Source organism: Macrosteles quadrilineatus, unplaced genomic scaffold (assembly GCF_028750875.1).
Source record: "Macrosteles quadrilineatus isolate MER2022 unplaced genomic scaffold, UCM_ALF_1.0 Scaffold_110__1_contigs__length_343271, whole genome shotgun sequence".
NCBI lineage: Eukaryota > Metazoa > Arthropoda > Insecta > Hemiptera > Cicadellidae > Macrosteles > Macrosteles quadrilineatus.
The window spans coordinates 172781-193381 of NW_026542703.1; the positions used below are offsets into that span (position 1 = coordinate 172781).

Consider the following 20601-nt stretch of genomic DNA (forward strand, 5'->3'; position numbering starts at 1 on the left):
TCGAAGTACAATCTGTAAAGTTCACAATTAATTATCTTGAGATTTTTAAATACAGAAATTAAAAGATAAAAGTGGCGTGAATAAACGCCTTAGCTATTTGAGTAATAGTAAACTCTAGGGAAGCAATATGAAATATTAATTCTAAGAATTCTGTCTACAGCGTCACAAATGACATTTAAAGCAACAAAGAAAACGTGGAATGCTGTTGTATTGCAATTTTCTTATTAGCAATTGACATGGAGTTGATTAAATTCCTTCTCATTGAACTGTTATTTTCGATTCACTCTTTTACTACGTTTTCTTAGGTAAATATGTTTCCTTTAAATTATACTCGTATTTAAAAGTAAGTAATAATTATTAAACATGTTTTAAATTATCTAGACATTCTATGAGAGCACCTAATAATTTGAAAAATAAAATAAAATTACACTTACGTTTTTTACTATTATTTTTTACTAAAAGTTAGGTCACGCTAATTTAAAATGTTCTATGATTTCTTCTCTTGATTTATCAATTACTACACTGATATATTACATTGAAATATCATAACTCAGATACCCTAACTCTTATTAGCTTTGCTACAAAATTAATCGAAACGATAATAATGCCATACGATTTATTAGGTCCTAGAAACATTGCCTCAAGTGCGATCAAATCAGACTTTTTTATTTTTATCTGAATAGCTTCTTGGTTAGCATCATCTCAATTCATTTTATTAACGGGTACACCATTTTTACATGAAAATACAGTACTGAGTGTCTTTGAACATATGGCTGGTCAGTACATAAGTAGTGACACAACTGGAAACAACAAGATTTCAAGGCATAATAAAATAACCTCAAGATAATGTTTTACTATAAATAACGACCATAACAAGGTACAGTACAATGGATTCTAAAATATAAAAATAGTATAACAGCGTAGAACGATCGTACGTTTTATAAGATTACCTGAAAAAAATGTTATACGTCAATAACACTTATAATAATACATTTACACTTATACTGTTTACTTACAAGAAATAAATACATATAATTGGTGATCGATTCCGATTGGACACTCCAATCATCATCAGACTAAATAAGCGAATGACAAGAATCTCAATGTGACGTGTCTGATGTACTATTGGCTACCAGAAGTACCGGCCAACAAGTTTCTATAAGTACAACTGGAATCAAAATTTACTTCATAAATGAGCTGATTTATATTTTTAAATTTTGTCTCGTAAATATACAACTCTTCCCAAGCGTTCATAACATTTTCTTTATTTAAAACATATTGTTTTCCATTTACCTAAAGAGTGGCCATTTTGTAACAAGTGTTACTTTTATCTGTCATTCAAAAGTATTGTTACAAATTATTTATTTTAGGTAAAAAAACGGTGTAATCTGAGTCGCCTTCATAACAAAAGAAATGTGATTATTATTGCAATTTCAAACGTGTTGGCTCAAAACTCCATTTCAACTTGACGTTTGAAAATATTTGCCAATTCTCAAACAACATTTTTGTATGGTCTTTAATTCAAACATTACGGTTTGTATGAATTTATTTCAAATACATATCACTTGGTAGAGCTTAGAAGCCGTTTTAAAACAGCTTATAAATTCAATCCAGGGTATCATAATTATCAATAGTTGTAAAAATCTTAATGTCTTAACGATACAATTGGTATTGTGTTCATCATTAAATTATTGCAAACATTTCAAGCCAATAAATAGTTATTTGGATGTTAGTGACCTTTTTAATTCTTTGCAAAGAAGATTTTTAAAGTGAGTTATTTTAAGGAAAAATTTGATTTACCGATCATTTTAAAAGTTATTTGTGTCATTGAATGTATTAGCAAACTTCAACACCTTAGGTAAATTTAATTAAAACTTAAGTCGGTAGAGTGTCAAAATATCCCTCCCGAACCAGTTTACTTTACTTTCACAGGGACAGTTTGTATTGTTTAATACTATAAACTTAACCAACAACTAGTTTCAACTTAACTATCTGTAATACATAAAAGTGGACTGATAAATATGTATCTGCAATGACGTGTAAAAGATTGTGCATTTTCTCCAAATGTTCATAGTGGGGAATGATTCTAAAAATATAAATAAATAAATGTCCTTTAAAATAAACCCTTGAGCTGAAATGTTTGTAGCCGTGAAAAAACCATGTAACGTAGATGAGTTGAAGGAACAAGAAAAAAATGAATTGTTTAATTTTTAGCCATGGAACCCATAATCGAACCCTATAAGTTCCCTTTCAAACTGTCGCACATAAATAAAACGTAGGCCAAAGTGGTGACCTTAAAAGCAAGTATTAAGCTAAAACTTAAAGAGTTTAAGATTTGAATACCCAGTTCATTAACAAAAATCATTTAAAATGCAGGTATGCTGCTACAGGCAAATATTTTAACAATTGAAATGAATCACAATTGAAAATAATTGATCAGTATTGTATTCATAACATGGAACTTCCAAAGTGGTTTTCTACGATTTCAGCCCTTAAATTCCAAAGTTAATTTACTCCCAACTTGCATGAGATTACGAAAGTTTATCCACATGTTTGACACGTGTTGTTGTTCACACTTTGACGTCTTAATGCTTGTGAAGCTAACTTAAAAACCTGTAAGACAATTTGTAAACTAACGGCAACTTGGTAGTTAGTAAACTGTAATACATGCGGTGACCTACAGTAGAAGTTAGGGATTACCAGAGTTGACCAGTATACAGTTTCCTGGGAACAGTATCGAGACATAGTTACAATATAAAATTAAATGTACTTTGGTTAATCAATTTTATATGTGTAATGATCGGAAATTACGAAAATCCTAAACATAACGGAATATTTACTATATAATAAACAGAGCTATATAGGCACACAATGATAAGTCAAATAAGTGGAATGTCTTGTTAATATGGTGCATTAATCGTGGCAAAGAATTCCATAATCACACCATGCCCTTAAAGGGTCCCAAAAAATGTTCCATAGTTCCGCCAAGCCTAAGCCAGGTAGGGGTGAGTTAGTTGCCGACAGAAGGAATGACCTAGTTCACGTGTCATCCTATCCTAAAATAACTAAATCTAACCTAATCCAACCTAACCTAACCTAACCTACTAAACTATACAGTTAAAGAGGTCCGCCACTTGGCGCAGTCAAGGAACGTATTGGGTGGCTCCCTGGAGTAGTTGGCGCAAGGAATAACCGACTACAAGATTTTCACTTGTGTTAGTTCCCAGTGTTTGGAGCTTTATTGTGACAGTTTCTACCACGGACCTGGATGTCTGTTGGAGTAATTTGTAATGATGACAATATAGTGTCAAAAATACGTAGTGGGCTCTGCAGAACCAGGTTAAACCGGCCAAAGTTTTGCCAAAATAGTCATTGTCTCAAAGCTACTGAGTTACATTTTTATATAACACTTGTTGTACACTTGGCGATTATTCTTAAATGTTTCTAAACATTTTTTATTGCACTTTTTTATATGTAGCACGCTAACATACATACTCGTCTTCCATGTAGCCCCATAAGGTTTCACTTCTTATAGTATTATACAGGGTGTCCCGGAACTCTCTACCAATCATTCATGGAATTTTTTTCTAACTAAGAAACTTATCTAAATATCATATTTAAACTGTCCGGAAGTCCTTAGTTACTCACACAGCCGCCATTTTTTTTAACTTATTACGTTTTTTTTTTTTTTGTGGTAAAAGATAGTAAATTGAAACTTTGCACAAACATTTATGACAACTAGACAAAACTACAAGAAAATTTTAAAGATTTTCCAAATCAACAAAATAGCGTCCATTTAAAATGTTGCTTCGTAAATAACTAAAAAAAACCTTTGAGTTTACAAAAATGTTACAAGAATAACTGTTTTAAGGCAATTTAATTACAAATCGATTGACACCTTATTTTTTAAGATTGAACAAATAATAACTGAGATATGGCAGCTTTATTGATACGTGACCGTTGGAGGTTAGTAACATTGAATTCATCCAGCGGTCACGTATCACTAAAGCTGCCATATCTCAGTTAACATCGTTCAATCTTAAAAAAATAAGGTGTCAATCGATTTGTAATTAAATTTCCTTAAAAAAGTTATTGTTGTAACATTTTTGTAAACTCAAAAGTTGTTTAAGTTATTTACGAAGCAACATTTTAAATGGACGCTATTTTGTTGATTTGGAAAATTTTTTAATTTTTTTTTTAGCTTTTTTTAGTTGTCATAAATATGTATGTAAAGATTCATTTTCACATCTTTAACCACTTTTTATAAAAAAAATAAGAAGTTAAAAAAACAAAATGGTGGCTGTGTGAGTAACTAAGGACTTCCGTATAATTTAATATTTCGATATGTTTCTTACTTAGGAAAAGTGCCCTAAATTATTGGTATAGAGAGTTCCGGGACACACTGCATATGCAATGGTTCAGTCAATTCTGGCAAAAAATAATTTAAATGATGAAAACTGTATTTTTTGAACCGTGCTAGTTAAGACCTGTCTTTGGTGGGTGCGTTCTATACCCATCTCTGGGGTCATGTAGACAGGAAAATACAGGTAAAGTATTTCAACAAATTACCGCTGCTAATATATTGGATTGAAGGAAAGCGTTTACAAATGCATAAGTATTGTTACGGTAATTGCACAACGATGTTACTGAGAAACGAAAACGAACTGGAATTTAATTTGTGTTTTAATTAGCGATTGGGAAGGATAGTTTCACCAAATCATTCGATTTATACTCTTTAAACAATTGCTTTCACTAAAAGAATACTTAATTAATTACATTTTCAGTTAAAGATATGTACATTTTACTAGCTGAAATACATAACACATAGTAAAATATAAAGTTTGGTAAAAAGTCCTGTAACAGTTGAATATATTTTAATCCAGTTTATATTGAACAATAACAACGATACTTATAAAAATATATATATTTTTGGGAACTAACTTTTTGATCTCATTAAGAGTAATTGGAAAATTTAAGAGTGGAGTTTGGCCACTAAGAGTAATTGGAAAATCTTAAATGTAAGCATAGGTTGATATGGAACTAAAATTAAAGATATTTGTTCGCAAACTCTAATGCCTTAAATTCGAGCTCAAAAGAACAACTGAGTCAAAAATGGCTCAATGATTTCTTGAATTTGTAGTTTTGAGCCTTCGAGCAACCAATAGTTTACCAGTTCGATCCTGAGAAAAGTCAGAAAGAAAATTCAGAGAAGTATTTTTGAAGGTTCAAAACTGGACCCAGTTTTTCCTGATTTGGGCTTAAAAAAATTACCCTGGCTTATAAAACAGCTGATCTTAGTCAGTAACTAAGCTACATACTTCATCACACTTCCTTCTACACTTATCCTTCACACATATTTGGGCTGAAACACGCACCTAGGTGGCGTCCCTATATTAGCTGGCAATAAATAAAGACAAATTCAACTATTAAAGGTAAATGTTCCTAACAAGTCCCAGAAGTACATGGCCCAGTCCTACTTTTATAAAGTTAACAAAAAGTAAAGATAATCCATGAACAATGACATCTCATTGGAACCCTATTTCAACCCATTAGTTCTATCAATGTTAAAACAGCTGCCACACTTCTGTTGATAGAATCTGGAATGAGTTCAAACTCAATATGCAAACGAAAAAGCAATTAAGTCAACAAGTTAGAGAACTTTAACTCAACTACCAAAAACTAAAACATGTCGGCTTATGTTAGTCTTTCTTCCCAACAAGTTCAAGTTCAGTTTAATTAAAACTCAAGTTTCAGAGATTGTCAAGTTCTCCCCGTAGCTTGTCATAAGCGGTTTTCTTACTTTGTTGCACTGTTAACTTCAAACTTGTAGACTAACCCTAAACACAACATGAGGTTAGCTGCTTTTCCCCGTACCTGTGTATCTTTGCATTTTGTCTAGACAATCTTATAAGCACTTTGATGTATGCAATTAACTTTGAATACTATTTTAACAAATGAGTACTACACAGATGAGACTGCTTTATCAAATGACAATTACACTTAGAAAGAATCTGTACGGATTAGCATAATCAAGCGTACTCGATTATTACCACACTTCTCAAATTCGACAATAGTATTTATTTATTTATTTACGGTTACACCATTTTTACGGAGTTGACATGCTGATGATACAATTACAATATTGAAAGATTAAGATGAATAAACAGAAGCAATAATGAATACAATTAATTTAATTAATTAATAGTGTACTTGCAGTATCTGAAGTCACAGCTCACAGCAAGAGATTACGCAATAAAATAACTGTATTAAAGTTTGCAGTATTTAAGCCCAATGATTGCAGTCTTTTGTGGATAAAGCGTGGATTGAGGAGATCGTTTTAGTTGATTATACGAGAAAATTGTGTAAGTATATTGGTTTACCCGCTTAAATTGTATATTTCAAAGTATCAAATTTCATCAAAAGCAAACAAAAATTACTTAAGTATTCACGTTCACGGACACAAAAATATATTTATACAAAACATTTTGAACGGACGGTGTTTTTGGCCTTTGTAGACATCCTTGGTAGGCGTCCAACATCATGTAGCAAATTATTTGTACCATTAGCAGAGTTACACTTCTATCGTATAAGGTTATATGAAGTGTAAGCACATAAGTTTGTAGCTTGTATCATGTTTATAACACATTATAAAATAAATTGTCGTTCATTAAATAAGATTTAGTGTTGAGTTTATTGTAGTTGGACTACTACTAACCAAGGTGTTAATGACACCTTTTTAAACACTGGTTAAATGCAGTAATTATAAATAATAACTGACCTTTGTGGATTAGTAACATTAGTAGGAAATCCGAAAACCAAGTCATAAATCAACGGGCCAGTGAACATTGCAGAAAGGCGGGAAAGAAAGATAAATGTGCTGAATATAAAGGGTTCGCCAGCACAACTGTGCTTAACGCTGATTTAGCAGTTTGAAACAGGTTAAGCTTGATGCTATCTTTTTGTCAGTTATTTGGTTTTCTTCAGTTAACGCTCTGCAAACTTGTTTGAAACATAGCATGCATAAGGTAAGAAAAGTTTAAAAGTTAATTGAAAAATACTAACATGTGTGAAATATTGGTGTGTAGATTTCCCTCCTAAGCTTTCTAGATGAATATACAGTATGTAAATTAAGCATGGAAACAAATATGTTTTTTTAATACCGAAATAGATATAAATATTCTGTTTACGGCATTGTTTGAAAACAGAGGTTCCGCAATATTTTACATCGAAAATATTTTTCAACCCCCTTGACAGGGTTGGGGGTAGGGGTGACTTTTTTCCAAATAACAACCCCTATTGGGTAACCTCAAGTTTTGAAAATTGTCAAGAGAACTAAATGACACAAACCCGAGGTGGATATCTCACCCCTAGGCGAAGAGGCAGATATTAAAAACATTAATTTAGCCTATGTTGAAAAAAGAACATTCACAAATATTGAAAGAAGTCTGTATTTTTTTTACCGAAATAGATAAAAATATTCTGATTGTGGCATTGATTGTTAACAAAGGTTTTCGAGATTTTTTACTTCAACAATAGTTTTAACCATCCTGACAGTGTAGAAGGTGACTAATTTTTTCAAGTTGCAACCACTATAGAGTGGCCCCTTATTTTAAAAGGATTTTAAAAAGAAATACGATGATAAACCCTAGGTCTCAACCCTAGCAAAAGTTGCAGGTATTCATAATTTTAAATTGGTGGAATGAGTGCTTTTAAACATGAATCACATTTTGGAATACTTGCCTTTTTGGCTAGGAGTGAGATACCTCGGGTTTTCGTCATAGTATTTATTTTCACAAAGCCTTAAAAATAAGGGGTCATTCAATAGGGGTTGCTATTCGAAAAAATAAGTCACCCCCTACCCCGAACCCTTTTAGGGGGATGAAAAATATTTTTAAGCAAAAGATTGCAGAACCTTTGTTTACAATCGTTTTCACAAACATAATATTTATATAGATTCTGGTTTTAAAAATACAGATTTGTTTCCATACTTAATTTACACAATGTATATATTAACATTCCTATTTATTAAAGTACAACTTAAATAAGTATAACTTTATCTACCCAAACAAAATCAACACAAAACTCCAATAAAGACTGTTTTTGTATTTAAATAAAATAATAAAATACAAGTATCAGCAATAAAACACTTTTTCCCATTAGCTTGTCAACAACCCTTATCAAATGATGAAAGAAACTACGATATTTTACGGGAAAACTCACAAAAGTTGCGAGAACTTACTTTTTTCTTCAAGATCGTTTGAGGATTTTTTGTAAAGAACCAATTTTTCATTATTCCAAGGGTTTATATAAGAAAATCATTATTACAAATTGAAAAATAATAAAATTACTTCTATCTTTACCATAGATTAGGATCCACATTCCACTTTTCATCAAAATTGAACCGAAGGTAAGATTTGTAAGCACATAGAAGTCTGTACACATCCACAAACAAATATACATCACTTCGAAAACCAATTTTTTGGGGTTCAGGGCTAAGACGGATCCACTAATTCTAACTAGAAACTTTGGACGAAAACAATATTTTCTCCGAATACTACTATGTATAGAGGGAGAAGGTAAAAATTGTACGTTGTAATGGGTTTTTTTTTATTTAGCCTATTTTAATATATATTTATAAAAGTAAGCTGTTTTGTTATCTCTCAAAATTCTTGTCGAATTATATGTCAAAAGGTCTTATTGGTCAATTAACAATGTGGAGTATGTTAGTTGAATAAACAAAAGAAACTTTAGCAGAGCAAATATGAACGTTTTGCTTTATGAATTATTATAAAACTCACTATACAATGGCAAAAAGAAGAAAACTTTAACTTACTGTCAATTCATTAAATCCTAAGTACTGCCTCATATAGAAATAAACGAGACTAATAAAATTATCATTATTGAATTGCGTTTTGCCATTTATAAACAACCCATGCCCTAAAATTCCAAATCTTGTTTTGTATGGCAATGATGAAAAAACAATCATTCACAAGGTTGATTATTTATTTCAAATTTCGTAAAATAATTTTCTGCACAATGAATTTTTATAAAATGTTATTAGGGGCTTTCAATGGAGATTGAAACCAACTGTGGATAAAATAATATTTTAGTCGTAAAAGTTTCAGGAGAAGGTTTTAAAGGCTAATGAATTAAAACCCGCCCGAATTTCCAGTAAAACGTCATGTCTCTAACATCAAAGAGGCATGGTGCAGAAAGTCACAAGCAGTAAATGAGATAGAGAGAGACGGGTAGAACAAGAAGAGAAAAAGGAGAAACCCAATGCTAGTTAGAAATCCTTTGACCTAACCAGTTGTGTTTCCTTTCATTTAACATTACTTTGAAAGTAAAAGAGTTTTAGTTTGTAAACCAAAATGTTTAGAGTGTTTGGCAAATACAAAACTAAATATCGGTAAAAAATATTATTTAAGAATATTTTGTAAGATTTGTAAGGTTAACGCTTTGCAATATTAACATTGCAATACCGAGTTTTTTTTTACCAAACTCAAGGTTTAAGTACTGTGATCTAAACGTCAAATCATTAAAATGAAATCTATATAAAACTGAAAGACAGGGTAGCTACTTCTTAGGAATTTTCTAAAACAATAAAACCCTCTGATAATTGTACTTTCTCACCCTAAATGGTAATCCACACATCTGATGTCATATATAGTATAGACCAAGCCGGTCTGCTCGGGCGGGGCTGTGTCCTCTGGTAATAAATAATGACCGCTTTTGTTGTCTGGCTGTTTTATCATATTTCCCCACTATTCAAAGACAAATGCTTACGCCACACATATTCTAGTGTTTTTTTTTCTGTGGCGCGAGTAATTTCTATTAATTGTTTTTGCTGTCCAATAAAAACTAATTTTCAAAACTTGTGATATTGGTCTTTAATTCATTTGGCACATTTGCTTTTAAAAATTTCCCGACAAACAATATTCAAACTTTTTTCCATGTGGAACAATTACAAATCAATATGACAGTCGTCTGGTTTGCTCATGGGTTAAACGATAACATAATCGTATTTTACTCTTTCATCCCAAACTAAAAATTTGAAATGATATATTTTCTAATATAACAGGCCTTATAGGAAATACGTTTTATGTTGAAAAGCATAAGCTGGTTGCCCAACCTTTAATATTGTCTGTGCATTATATATTTTTGTCCTAATGGTTTAACTACATTTTTCAAAATGGTAATTTCTTTAAGTGTTTTGGACTTCACAACAAATATATATATATGAATATAAAGTCAAGTTCAAGAAGCGATAGCTCTCTGGGTTCACAAGTTTTATGATAGTTGATAACTTTTGACCAAACTTTTAATTATTGCTATCAGTAAAGCCAACCAGTTGTACTGTTGTCATCAAGATGGCAACATTAATTCGGTTGGTTTTAGTTTTACTAGCTATAACCTTTTCAGCATTTGCCACAACGTTTGAGTAAGTAAATGTCAAAACAATAGGTTTGTTAGTAACCCATTCAAAAAATCCTATGAATTTACAATAATAGTATTATTTTTATAAGAAAATTGGTACTTTTGACAGTCAACATCTCTATTAGGATTAGCTAAACAAAAACCTTTAGTACAGCAAAGTAGTCTGCTATTCAGCAAAATATTTTTATTAAAATCACTCTGAAAAAGTTTTCAAACTAATATTTACTTGTTTATGGTTTGCTTTGGAGTTTAATAAGGTAATACATCAAAAGAAAATCTTGAAATGTATATGTGATTTAATAAATATTTAAGTTTACCCTGACATAGTTAGTTGGGAAAATACGTTATTAAAATCTTTATTTTATATTTTATTCATTGTCTACGCTTACTACACAACCAGTTAAATGGAACATTATGAACACCATAATGTACGCCGGTTGCAAGAAGAAGAAGGCCTAGTATCCCAATAACAAGAAATAACAACAAATAAAATAATAAGAATTGAGATGTTGTAACCCTCTTTGAATTGAGCATTAATTCTTCAACATTTACAGTTAGGTTATGGTTGTACATTTGCTATATCTACATGTCAAATCAATGATTTTCGTTTTTAAAATGTATATACGTTGCCTATCTCTCATTTACATAGCATTCACTTGAATTTGGCGGATTTAACTGCGACCCTCTTCTTGAAAAGACCCGAATACAAATAAAAAATTCTGAAACATTGCGGTGTTTCCATTACAGGGTCGAACACAAGGTGGTGATAGTTGGTGCGGGCATCTCAGGGTTTGCAGCAGCAACAACCCTTTTGGAAAACAACTTTACTGACTTTGTTGTTTTGGAGGCATCAGACAGGATTGGTGGCAGGATTAACACTGTCCAGTTCGGTACGTAAAGGAAGGTCCAATTTTAGTTACCTATTTTTTTTATTTCAGAAAAAAAAACACGATAAATTTTACATTTTCTTACTTATTATTTGGTTAACATCATCTTTGGCAATTTTCATTCCAGTGAAAAACTTTACTAGGCTAGTAAACTTTACTAGTAAAAACTGATTTGGCCAATATGGACGTCCTCCACTTCTGTTATTTTAGAGGTAGTTTTTGTTTACAAGATTTATATATAACCCACACTGTAACTCGTTGAATGTGTGCTTTCAGTTGTTCTAACAATGCCTCACGTTTATGATATAAGGTTTATATTCTACCCATGTTAAGAAATTCCAATTATTGACATACCCAGAGAAATTAAAACTTGCTTTATCAGAGAAAAGATTTTCTTCAAAAATTCGGCCTCTTATTCTGTTACCCACTCTGAATACATTCTTTGCTGTCAATAATCTAGGGATTTCAGTTCTTAGAATTACTGGCTCATGTTTAATGTTTAATTCCAAAAACTCATGAAAATTGTGCTTAAGGGATGCGTGCGATAGGCTTAAAGTCTGCGATTGGCGGAACATTTTTAATTGTGGCTACACTATCACTCACAGTAGTAATATTTTCGGCTGATCATATTCCACTATGATAAAAAAGCCTTCGTCTATCTCTAATTATTCCAGTTTCCTTAAATGTCTTTACTATGTTTCAAGCTTTACCTTCGATAGGAATAATAAATTAAATATATTTTTTGTCTAATTTCGGTAAGGAAGTTGTATGGAATTTTTCTTTCTGTAGATCACTTGATCAAATTTAACACGGTAGGCAGTGTTTAAACTATATATTTTACTATTGTGTTGCAATAGACTGACCTTCTATTTGTCTATGATGTAATACAAATATACAACAATGATCAGCTGTGCAATTGTCAGTGCTGTTAAAATGAGTAACTGAAATTTTATCATCCTATTACAAGATACATTCTGATAAAGCCTTATGACTGTGGGGGGAGCATCGTCCTGGCCAGCCTTCTTATTTTTTACTTTTAAAACATAAAATACTCCAATTTCACTTTAAACCTGTTTTCCATATTCTTGTGTATAAGGAAACCGTTGTAGTTTGCTTGTTTCAGGATATATTTAGATCAAACTTGGAAGATTTATTTATTTTGTACTAAGTTATTTAAAATTTACTAAAACAATGTGTATTACCCTCCCCGTAGCAAAAGAAACTAGGTACTTATTATTCTTATGTTATATCAATTTATTTAATTGAAAATTAATTCAGGAAAAAAGAAATTCGCTTATGCTGCAGCTTTGCTGCGGTGGGGGTATTGTTATTTTAATTTTAAAAAACCCACATTTATTCTATTGAAGCCCTTAATAACCAACAGGTCGATAGAAATGAGTTTAAATGAGATCAATGTTCCATCTAGGAGGTGTACCTGTAGACAAAGGTGCAGAGTTTGTCCATGGCCAGGAGAACAACATCGTCTACGACCTGGTGAAGCCCTACGGTCTGTTAGCCTCGTACGCTCCGCTCGTTAAGTCAGGGAAGCACATCTTTGCTGATGTCACAGGTCGTCAGTACAACAACACTCTGGTATATTCGCTGGTGGAAGAGGCTCGTGAAATTCTCTACCAGGACTACAGTGAGCACAACAGTTCAGACGGTTCTGTAGCTGGCTTATTCTACCCCAGGTGTAGTATTGGAAAAAATAAAAAAAATCATTTGAGTATTGCCTCATCAGAATGATGATAAGTTGAATCTCATAAGTGTTTTTGTGGCTTAATACTAAGCTTTAGTTTTTCATGTGAAATCAATAGTAATAAAAAAGTAGGAACTAATAGTCAAAGGTGTTGGGTCTTCAGGGGGCCTTTCAAAACAGCCCAGTTCCTGTGACTTGTGAAACGAAATTGCCTTACATGGGACTTTTCAATGAGTTGTGCTATAAGACAGAGTACCCGTTTCCACTGTGTGAATCTACTAGTATTCGAAATTCTCCATCAATATTATTAGTATTGTTATCAGTTACAATAGTTTTATCTTCCAAAGTCATTATTTAGTGTCAATTTTCTCAGCATTCTCTTAATATTCTCGATTTAAACCGTCAGTTCTCTGTGTTTTCAAATCAGGACACTCAGTAATCTATGTTATTTTACTCAGGATTAACGTCGTTGTTGCCATTTAATATTCTCAGGAAACTGTGTCAATATTATCAGGGTCCAACATCAATAGTTTCAGTATTTCAGTACTAATTAACATGCTCTCTCTATACTTTCAGCATTTCAGAACATCTGTCAGTATACCGAAGATTGTCCCTTTCACACTCTTTCTATGGGACGTTATTATTATTTATGATCATTATAACATATTTTATTGACAACCAACAGCTTTATAGAGTTCTAAATATAAGTTAGTGTCAAATTATTGAATGTTTCTCAAACAATACACCACAGCCCACATTAAATTCGCCAATCAAATCATACATAAATTCCAGTGGTTACAATTTGGTTTTTCTATACAAATACATCCGGTGTACCTACGACCGCATACATTCCTTATATAGAGTCTATTAGAGAAGAGATACACCGGTTTTAGAATTTGACCTATGCAACCTATGTCATGTAGGGTTGGGTTAAGTTAGTTAATGTTAGTTTATATAGACTTCTCTCCATCGGAAATGTTTATAGTGGCTTAAAGACCAAAATATGCTACAAATCTAATTATAATCGTGTACTTTGACCAGGCTGCAGGAGCTGGTGACAGCAAGTGAAGTAGACGCTGAGCTATGGGAGGCTGTCAACCAAACTGTGACCACCAATGAGATGGTGTACAGCGCTGCAGACAGCCTTGACCAGCTAGGGTTGCGAGGGGAGGGGGAGTATGTGGAGAATGGGGGTGATCAGACTCTGAAGTGGACCTCCCGTGGGTACAAGACCATCTTTGAGATACTGTCGGTGAGATAATAGATATCTGAACAACTAGTGAGCAAAGGATATTTTTGAATAGAGAGACATGTCACACATTAGGCTTGCCAAGAGCGTTAGTTTTATAGAGTTATCTTGGACACGAGTTGCATATTACATTTTGTCTATAGATGATATTACGTGAGTCAAGAGCCAACTTTAGGCAAATTATCAATTATCAATTATCAATTATCAATCATTAAGATGGGGACGCCATTAGGTGCGGTCAAATGTGAAAGGTGCGGCCTCAAAGGGCCCTATACAATGGGAGGCAACGCGCTTAGTGCAAAACACGTAAAGATTGTATAAAGCCCATTAATTTTACGTTAATTTTGTTAGTTGTGAAAGTATAATAGTGAAGAAATATGAATATTTACATTGAGATTTTTGTTAGTTGGTATTGTTGGGATACTAATTTTTGGGTAGTAAGGTGGCTACTCACTATGTTTGCACTAGACCCACGGTACTCGAAGTCGGCTTTGTATGTGACAGTTAACATATCTGTATTTATTGCAGCAATTAATGAAACTTCTATTTAATGTTACGGTGTTGAAATGACCCATCAAAAACTTTTGGCTTGTATTACTCTAAGTATTAGGTATACTTGTTCGCCAGTTGTTTGTTAGAGATTCGATTCTGAGTAAGGTCAGTACAGTAGCTGTTTAATTCTTCTATTCTATGCCCATTTGGGGCACCAGCTAAAATTGCAAAAATACAATTTATAAGCTACTTAAAAGTTGTTCAAAGGTTTATTGCGGACATTTTCCATCACGATGGTAAAAAACAATACACAACGTTTCGGGATCTGGAATCTGATCCCGTCTTCAGGTGAAAACTTAACTAACACATTACAACTAACAATACACAAACGCCCAACCTAAGTTGGAATACACTACAGAAGGTAGCAGTCAAAAAATATACACTGTATTACAGTTAAGTCAATACTGTACTTACAAGTTATTTTCGCATTTTAAGTGAAATTTTGCTTACATTTACAAAGAAAAGAACTAAAAAATTTTGTGTTTCTGATATGGACAAAGCTTTTATTTAATTATCATTCACTCATCTACATTAAAACACACCTTAGAATATAAACTCATTTGAACATAATCTAACAAAGTAATAGTTGCTAAAATGGTTTTATCACACAATACATCATTAACATCATACGTTCTGTTTCGTAACTCCTAGAAAAAGTTTCCCAACGTCTCCGAGGAGCTGCCCATCATGGAGAAGGTTCTGTTCGGCAAGGAGGTGCAGGGGGTGGACTATGGTCAGGGGGAGGGGGAGGTAGTATTGAGATGTTCTGACGGGAGTAGCTACACAGCTGATCACGTGGTCATCACAGTGTCACTGGGGGTGCTCAAGAAACACACGGAGATGTTCAGCCCTCCTTTGCCAGGGAGTAAGACTAATGCTATCCAGGTGAGAATGTGGTATTGTTGAGACTAACTTAAGTAACGTGGTTAGAGACATTGATAAGTTTTGGGAAGCAACCCTAATTACAAGTACAGAAGGTACTCTTGGAAAAAAAACAAGCTAATAAGTTGGCAGCCCTGTTTCCTTTACTTTATTACCGATCAGCTGATATGCATACTTGCATTGTTGTCAAGACAGCTTTATGTTATAGGGAGTTTATTATGTTTATTTATTGAGAGTTCATTTGCAAAACCAACCGGCTTAACATAGTTTGGACAAAAAATAGTTCCTTTCTTGCTTTACCCACAGGTTTTCTCCATAAATTTACCGTCCTTTAAATTGAGAAAACTGTAGGTATAGCATGACAGAAATTAGCAGTTACTCTTTGTCCAAACTATGTTTATTAATACATCGTTTAATTAAAAAACAAATTTACTCAATTTAATGCGTCTTTCAGTTTTTTGTGAAATTTTGCATTAAATAGCCGCTATTTTTTACGATTGAAAAGTTCTTATTCACATTTTGCTAAATTATTTCAATCAAAATACGAAGAATGTTGCTAAATATCAAAGAATTAGCTCCAGTCGTTAAGGAGTTGTACGTTTTTACTGAGTATTTCCTGAGTGTACTATATGACCACTCTCCCTCCAGTAGACGTCTGTGAATAAAATATAACTTGATAGTTTTATTAGTGTTGAAAAATTTAATTTGGTATAGAATACAGTATTTACAGCATTGTACTTAGACAGTTATTGTTCAATAATGCATAAAACCGCTTATTCTGCACCAACAAATGGTTAATGAAAAGTTTTCTTGATAGCAGTAAGCAAAAAAAACACTCCTAACTTTTGTTGTATTTTGCAGACTTTGGGAATAGGGTGTGTCGGAAAAGTGTTTCTCTTATTTCCAACTCGATGGTGGCCTGAAGATATCAACGTAATTGTTCCAATGTTTTCTAAGAAACAGCTTGAAGACTTCAAGAAAAATTCCACCCATGTAAGAAATGTGTCATGTTATATTAGAGATACTAGTCATGTAGACAATAAAATAACTTCCTTTGTTAGAGCAAGTTGAAACTGAACTTGTACCTTTTCTGGCTAAATATTGTTGTAATCTTTCAATACGCTCTAAGATGACACTTTACTGCCCTAGATTTAGTTGTTAGTACACTATGCGTTAAACTAAACTATTGCTGTCCTTAAGGCTTTAGGTTGCACAGCTGACACCAGTAAGGAAGAAATTAACGAAAAATCTAAACTAATAAGTCCAATCAATGGTCGATTAAGATTTCGATATGCAGAATCGATATCTCGCCAAACTATTCATGCCAGCCGTTGTGCCATTTGCCTGCGCAATTTACCTGTTACTCCTTGTAGTTAACTGTTACCTTGTTATTTCTGTCATCTTAACCTATTACTTTTACCTTGTCTGTTACAATTATATTTGCCTGTGACTATAACCTAGTATAACATGTTATGCCTCTGCAGGGTTACTGGGCCGCCTACACCTCCGGGTTCTGGCCGGTGATGCAGCATGAGCGTATGCTCTGCGCGTGGTTTTCAGGGGAAGCTTGTAGAATCATGGAGAAGTTGACGGAAGAAGAAGTCATCCAGGGTCTGCTTGAGCTGCTTAACGCTCTTGTAGGCAAACAACATCAGATTCCCCGACCTGAAGGAATTCTGAGGTAACTGCTCTAGTGCCTTAAGATAAAGCATACAATTAAAACCCAGACCCCTTTCGTGATAGTGTTTTGTTTAAAATGTCCCTACAGTTATCTGAATGTAGTTTACAGAGATATGTCAGTAACTTTTTTATGGTTTGAGCTGTCCTAGCTGCCTTTCATCATTGGGTTTTCAATTAATGGCTTAGGCTAAACAGCTAATATTATATGTAGGAACAAAGCTGCATAGGTTATCTTACTCGCATTTACATTCAGAATGGGAAATATATATCTACTCCCGTTGCAGAAAACCTGCTGACTAAGCGAATTTCCATTTGCTTGATTCGATTTTCACTTGAATGTATCAAATTGTCAATTCTTTTTATACTACATAACAATGGGTTTAGTGAGTACTTAGGTTTGCAGCTACAATGGAAGTAATAATGTGTGGTTTTGGTAAAATAATAATAGGTTAATTTGAAATAATCTTCCAAAATTGATTTTTAAAGTATCTAAAACAAGCAAACACCAACAGTTTACTTATTCTCTAAAAGAACGACATGAGAGCTCCAAATTTACATTATTTTGGGGAATTCTCTCCAAATATATCGATCCCACAACAACACTTCAACATACTAAAGCATAACTTTTTGGTATTTACTCAGGGGAGGTATAGAAGAGGCTACGATGACAGCTGTGGGCTTCTTATTAGCTGAGGGAACGCCATGACCGTAACAAAACGGTCGGTAGCCATCGGCCTCGGTGGTCTAATGGTTAGCGTGCCGGGCTGATATACTGTAGGTCCCGGGTTCGAATCCTGCTGGTAGCATTAACTTTTTGTCCAAGATTTTTTTATTATCAGCAAGTTTGGTTGGTTTGGTTAGGTTATTACAGTTAAATTTTATTATTAAGCCATTATAAAATTTTAATTGAGCAAATTCTAGTTTTATTTAATAAACATAATTATTTTTCCGATTACTAAACTTTTGTTATATTATTTCTTTATCAGCAAGTTTGGTTAGTTCGGTTAGGTTATGATAGTTTAATTTTATAATTAAAAAATAATAAAATTGAATTTGAGACATTTATAATTTTATTTTATGAACAGAACTATTTTTGCGATTAGTAAACCTTCATTGCCAAAGTGCTCTCTACTACAGCGCTGTTCACGGAGGAATTTTGAACTAAATGCCTCATTCGTACCTCCCCTAAGTCAGACCCTAACTTTTTCAATCCATAATTATACAAACCGATATTCCGATATTTTAAGTTTTTAGGTTAAAAAATAAGAAAACCAATTGATTACCGTTCTATTTAACATTATTCTTTTTGTTTGACAGGACTAACTGGGCAAGCTATCCCTACACGTTAGGATCATACTCTTTTCCCACGCCGGATAGCGATCGTCTAAATGTAACTAGAAGTCATCTATCCGAGCCTGTACTACATCATGATAAACCTGTAAGTATACTACTTACGTCACTTAGGTGTAACTTTAAGTAATAAGGCCATTTCGTAAATATTTAGCATACTCTATGTTCTTATAAATTTGGAAGTGAAAATACTATCTTTCAACACTAGGGCTATCCTCCATGGATAAGAAAGGTTTAATTCTGTCCTTAACACATTTCAAGGTCAGGACATACATTAGTATGTCTTCATTAAATCTCGTAAACGAAACTACATGCGGCATTAATTACAGTTAGTTGCTTATGTCGTATTTATAAATACGCAGTATGTTGCTAAACTGGTTTTAATTTCTTCGCCTTTTCAGGTTTTACTGTTCGCTGGGGAGGCTACTCACCCTCACTACTGGAGTACGGTGCATGGCGGACTGGCAACAGGGGTTAGGGAGGCAAACAACCTACTAAAGTATCTCCAGACTGCCTGAAATATACGGAATTTTATATACTAACCTAAGGAGTTTCTTAAGTAATCAATCAATTTTTAACTTTTGAAAAATGCACGTAAGACTTTTGAAACAAAGTACATAAAATTGAGTTTACAACATAATTTTGGTTCATTTGCTTCTGGTATTGATCATGGGGTTAGAAAGGCCAACAATCTAATACATGACTAAAGGATAGTACTGTCCTAAATTTGGGGCATTTAATGTACTAAGTTATGGTAGTTCTGAAATATACAAACTGAAGGGGTCCAGAAAAAACTGAACATACTCCTATAAAGTAAATTTGTTCGTGATAAAATTGTTAGGTAATAAGTTGAATAAACAACTTAAAAAGATAAAATTAAGTTTTGGGCATTTCGGTTTCCAATTTGATTTAATTTTGTTTTAATAAACTAAGAAAGCTACAGGAGGACAATAATAACAATACCCTTGATAAAAAGCTGCTCTTTATGACAGAAGTCATTTTTAAATTTCTTATAATTCGATTTACCCCTAATCAAAATATTTTCTTACAAACCTTGGTGAGCATTAAACTGATAACATGTTTATAAAACAACTCCCATGAAAGTCATGTTATCAAGGTTTTATGATTGTAAACATCTTGTAAACTAAGTATAAGGTTCAATAAACAACTAACCATTACTTTGATTTTTTTTCCTGTTACTCTGCAAAAATAGGTAAACTAACTCTAATTCGTTCTCAATATTAAAGTTATTCTGGGCCAGAAATCATTGGTTCGGTGAAAGCTTGTAATGCAGTATTTGTCAAGAATTGTTATTTTACTAAGAATATCCTTCTATTGTGCTGTTTCTATTGGTAGATTCATTGTAAAGAATTATAGGATAACATATACCGTACCCAATGTTTCGCGTTGTTTTCATTTACACTCATAAAAAGTACACATTATTGAGGTGTATGTCGTATGAAGTAAAGTTTTCAACACATTTTTAGTGTTTGGAGTCTCCCAAAAGTCTCTTATGAATACAAAAATATCTTAGCATTCACGAGTTTTGCTTTACGACAAAAGAATTCGTAAACTTTGGTGTTTTGCCGTGTTACCAAGTTTGTTTATGTCATATCACTGTAGTTTGGATATTGTTTATGTTAGTTAAGGCTTGAATAAAAGTAGAACCTGATCAATGCAATTCCACCCTTATCATACAGAGCTAGAGCTTCTGGTGTGAAGTAGGCTTCTCTTATACTGTTAGATTAATGAACACAATTTAGCAATTCGTATGAATATAAATCATCCTGCACATGCTAATGTGGCTATGCAAACGTTTTAATGAAGTATTAATATTAAAGAGCAGCAAAATTGATTAAGAATTA

The 20601-nt window shown here is 32.9% G+C and overlaps 1 protein-coding gene across 1 annotated transcript; it reads left to right on the forward strand.

Annotated features, from left to right (window-relative positions):
- The first annotated feature begins 10370 nt into the window (after positions 1 to 10370).
- LOC128982098 (possible lysine-specific histone demethylase 1-like) lies at positions 10371 to 19418 on the forward strand. The gene is made up of 9 exons (XM_054401148.1): positions 10371 to 10441; positions 11185 to 11327; positions 12751 to 13015; positions 14065 to 14275; positions 15476 to 15709; positions 16568 to 16699; positions 17191 to 17387; positions 18704 to 18824; positions 19138 to 19418. The coding sequence occupies exons 1-9, from the start codon at positions 10371 to 10373 to the stop codon at positions 19252 to 19254; spliced, it is 1491 nt and encodes a 496-aa protein (XP_054257123.1). The 3' UTR covers positions 19255 to 19418.
- Positions 19419 to 20601: the final 1183 nt, after the last annotated feature.

Coding starts and splice junctions, on each gene's coding strand:
- LOC128982098 (XM_054401148.1), top strand. CDS start 10,371: ATGGCAACATTAATTCGGTTGGTTTTAGTTTTACTAGCTATAACCTTT. Junction 11,328..12,750: donor GATTAACACTGTCCAGTTCG/GTACGTAAAGGA, acceptor TGTTCCATCTAG/GAGGTGTACCTGTAGACAAA. Junction 14,276..15,475: donor CCATCTTTGAGATACTGTCG/GTGAGATAATAG, acceptor CGTAACTCCTAG/AAAAAGTTTCCCAACGTCTC.